Source organism: Dendrobium catenatum, unplaced genomic scaffold, assembly GCF_001605985.2.
Source record: "Dendrobium catenatum unplaced genomic scaffold, ASM160598v2 fragScaff_scaffold_581, whole genome shotgun sequence".
Taxonomy (NCBI): Eukaryota; Viridiplantae; Streptophyta; class Magnoliopsida; order Asparagales; family Orchidaceae; genus Dendrobium; species Dendrobium catenatum.
This window is the reverse complement of record NW_021319043.1, coordinates 1-3,577: the sequence shown is the minus strand read 5'-3', so window position 1 is coordinate 3,577 and position 3,577 is coordinate 1. Positions and strand designations below refer to the sequence as shown.

The 3,577-nt window shown below is 33.7% G+C and overlaps 1 protein-coding gene across 1 annotated transcript; it reads left to right on the top strand.

The window, feature by feature from the left end:
- Window positions 1-6: 6 nt before the first annotated feature.
- Window positions 7-3,249, top strand: LOC110103704 (methyltransferase-like protein 25). The gene is made up of 3 exons (XM_020832515.2): window positions 7-1,213; window positions 1,330-1,529; window positions 2,860-3,249. The coding sequence occupies exons 1-3, from the start codon at window positions 1,060-1,062 to the stop codon at window positions 3,061-3,063; spliced, it is 558 nt and encodes a 185-aa protein (XP_020688174.1). The 5' UTR covers window positions 7-1,059; the 3' UTR covers window positions 3,064-3,249.
- The last annotated feature ends 328 nt before the right edge of the window (window positions 3,250-3,577 follow it).

The window sequence follows — 3,577 nt, the reverse complement described above, 5'->3', positions numbered from 1 at the left end:
TAACATTGCTTCAGGAAAAAGAGTTTAATTGCCCATCACTAGAGCCCTTACCCATCTAGTTTTCTTGCGAAAAGTTAGAGCAACCATTTCCCAACCCCAATTGAATAAATTTCTTTTGTGATTATTTAACCCCACAAACGCTTCCAAATAAGAGAGTTACCCTTTTTATATTAACAAGCTAAGGGATGTCTTTTTAAAAAAATCTTAAGAGTGCATAAAATTATCCCACATGGTATCATCTCTTCTAAAGGCCCACTTAAGTTTAAATGAAAATTTTTTAGTGATATTATTAATCTGATATTCTGATTAAAACCTAAACACGTTCTATTTAATTCCTCACAACAATTAATCCAAGAAGCCCAGCGAATCTTTTTACCATGAGAAGAAGAACCCCAAAGGAACTTATTAAGAGATCTTTCAACAAACTTTCAGCTTGGGAATTTCAAACTGGCTTTTTTTGTAGATTTACTTTGATTAGAAGTGTTCTTTCTTGTATAGCAATTTCTTATTGCAGACTCTCAATCAACTCATTAAATAATGAAGATCTCCTTGTACCTTAAAAAAGAGGAACATCCTAGTATTTTATAGGAAGAGATTGAAAGGAAAAGCCCATGATCGTTTCAATGACACTAATTTGCCTATTGGGCATGTGTTTAAAAACAAGAAAATAACTTTTATCAATAGTAAGACCAATTTTTTTCTCAAAAGGAGGACGCATATTTTCTAAATGACATTTGTAAGCTTTATTGTTTGATGTTAGGTATCATTTTAATTCTCCTCATGGAATTTTTATTTTATTGCACTTCTTTTACCGAAGATGTTTGTTAACTAGACAATATTCAAGTAGAGTATAACTCACTAATGTTTGTGCTTATCATGAAACTTTGTCCTTCATTTTTCTGGATGATTATATTATAAAGTTGCATTGTAATGTGACGAGCTAATCATGCGTTTTTGGTTTGCTGATTTTCTTGTAAGGTTCTGGATCAGTATTATCCAGAAGTCATTAAATCAAGTCCATCAATTGGACGTCATGGGAAGGCTCTGCGACGCCAGCTGATGAGAAGAGCAATAGAATCTCAATTTGGTGCAGAAAGTACCTTATACTCTTTTCAATTGAAGGATGAAAATAATACAGTCAACAAATCCATTGATATGCAATCTGATGAAATTAAAGTAACTGAAGAACATTATGACAGGAGAACACTAAAAGGTCCTGCTAGGCATTTCCTATCGGATGCATTTTGACTTACGAATAGTTAATACATCATCAATCATGATGAATCCTATCCAAAATTTAAGTTTAGTTTGCTTATTTTTACACTGCAGAGAGTAGAAGTACAAACTCAAAAGCATTTTCAGAGCAGCCCTGTCATTCTGAAGTATATGAAGAAGCTCGATATTCTACATGCTCTGACAGATATGTACTCTTTGAAGAATTCAGCAAGTCTGGACTAAAGCATCTTGGGTTGGAAAGTCCACAGGACTTCAACTTGATTGAACTATGGATGAGAGCTAAACCTTTCTTTGTATGATTTTACCCAATGCTTTTCTTGATACCTACTCTAGATATTATTTTGACTTTTGACTTGGTCTATCATACTCTTTGCCCATATTTATCCTACTATGACTGAGTCTTTTTTCATTTTTGAGCTAAGTTAAAGTTAATAGAACAATAGTGTTCGAAGTTTCATTGCATTCAATCTACCTGAGAGGCTAAATACACAGGAACCAGATATCACAATGTTACTAAGGGTAATTTAGATTTTTACTATTAATTAATGGATTGGTTAAGAAAAAGATTAAAACATTCTTTAGGAGTTATAAGAGTATTTCAAAATTGGACAACTAAACCAAGACTCATAATAGATGATCCAAAGTGCTAGTTGTCCTTTTATAAGCACAGTTTTTGGTTCTTTTTGGATTAGCTTTAACTTGGCTATTTTGTTGCTTAGCGGACTTAAACTATGATTTCATAATATTCGTATTTGAATACGTAATCTTCACTGCCTTGTCAGTTTTCTCCATTTCTCTGTCTATTCTTTTACCCTTTTCCTATTTTTGCTGAAGCTCCTAAATTTATCCCTTCTTTTTCACTTGTATCATATTTGCTCACTGTCGAGTGTTGAACCTTATCATTGGTGCCACCACCTCGCCTATTGTGCTCAACTATCTTCCCATCATGGCTGCCTAGCCTCCAAATAATTTCCACATTCTCTTCTAGTGATTGAGGAGGTATTATCCTTGGTAGGTTCTATTAGCAAGAGGAAGAATAAGGAACCAAGTACTAATTGTCAGCAAAGACAGGTGGCACGTTTAAGTTTAATTGATGCACCATGAATATCTTAGCCTTAAGATGGAGTGTTGATTTGTTGCTGTTGAGGAAACTTTGTAATGTTAAATAATATCTTGTAATTCCTTGGAAGATTATTTTTGGTCTCAGGTTCTAGAGAGATTATCTTTAAATCTAAAAATGATAAGCGTCATTTTGGCTTCAAGGCTGATCATACCAAAGATATCATTTTCTTCAATTTAGCTTATTATATATTTCTTATTTTATCTGCAGAATGTAAGGAAGATTAGTATTAGAATTTTACTTAACGTAAACCAAATACCTCTGATATGTTAGATTGAGTTTTGCAGAAATGGTTATTGCACTAGCCTGATATTTCAGTTTTCTCAAACAGCATCTGTGTATTTAATACTTCATTGCTGCTCATAATATTGTTATTTTTGGAGCTTTCATGTGCTAATGAATTGTGTCAGTGTCATCTTCTATTATGTTACTTACCTCATCGCGGTGATATTTCTGAAACCTTCAATCCTGTTTATCATCATTCGTTCTACCTTTTCATGCAGGAATTCATAGGTCCATACTGGTCTCTACGCGCTTCCTTGGGGCCACTGATTGAAACTTATATTTTACTAGATAGATTGTTGTTTCTTCAAGAGCATGGTAATTTTGCAGAAGTACAGTTGGTTCCATTATTTGATCCGACCCTGTCACCGAGAAATGTAGCAATCGTGGCACGAAAAATTGATGCAAATATAGCCAATACATAAAGTGGTAGTTGTTCTATTTTTTATCCTCTGTGTATACCTTTGATCTAACTGTTTAGTGCTAAGCTGTGACAGTGTTCTTTGGGTTCAATAAATTCATATTTTTCCCATAAAGTGACTTGAATCCTTGAAAAGTGCTTGCTTTTCCTTTATGTAAGTATAATGCCCTTTCAATGACTTTTCAGAACATAGTTCTAACTCACTGAGATATCAACACATTAATGCTGACGTGTGGCAATTTTTTTTCCTAAGTTAAGTGTTGCAAAGATGAGGATGTTTAGGTGAATGACCTTAGAAATAGGATATGAAATGAGCATATACGTGAAAAAGTTGGAGTAGATTCAGTGGAAGATAAGATTAGAGAGAGTTGCCTTAGATGGTTTGGTCACATTAAACGGAGGCCTTTCGATGACTTGGTAAGGAAAGTTGAGGTATTAGATTTGACATATGTTAAGAAAGGCAGAGGTAGGTCTAAAAAGTCTTGGTTAGAAAATATTAGAAATGATCTTTCTTTATT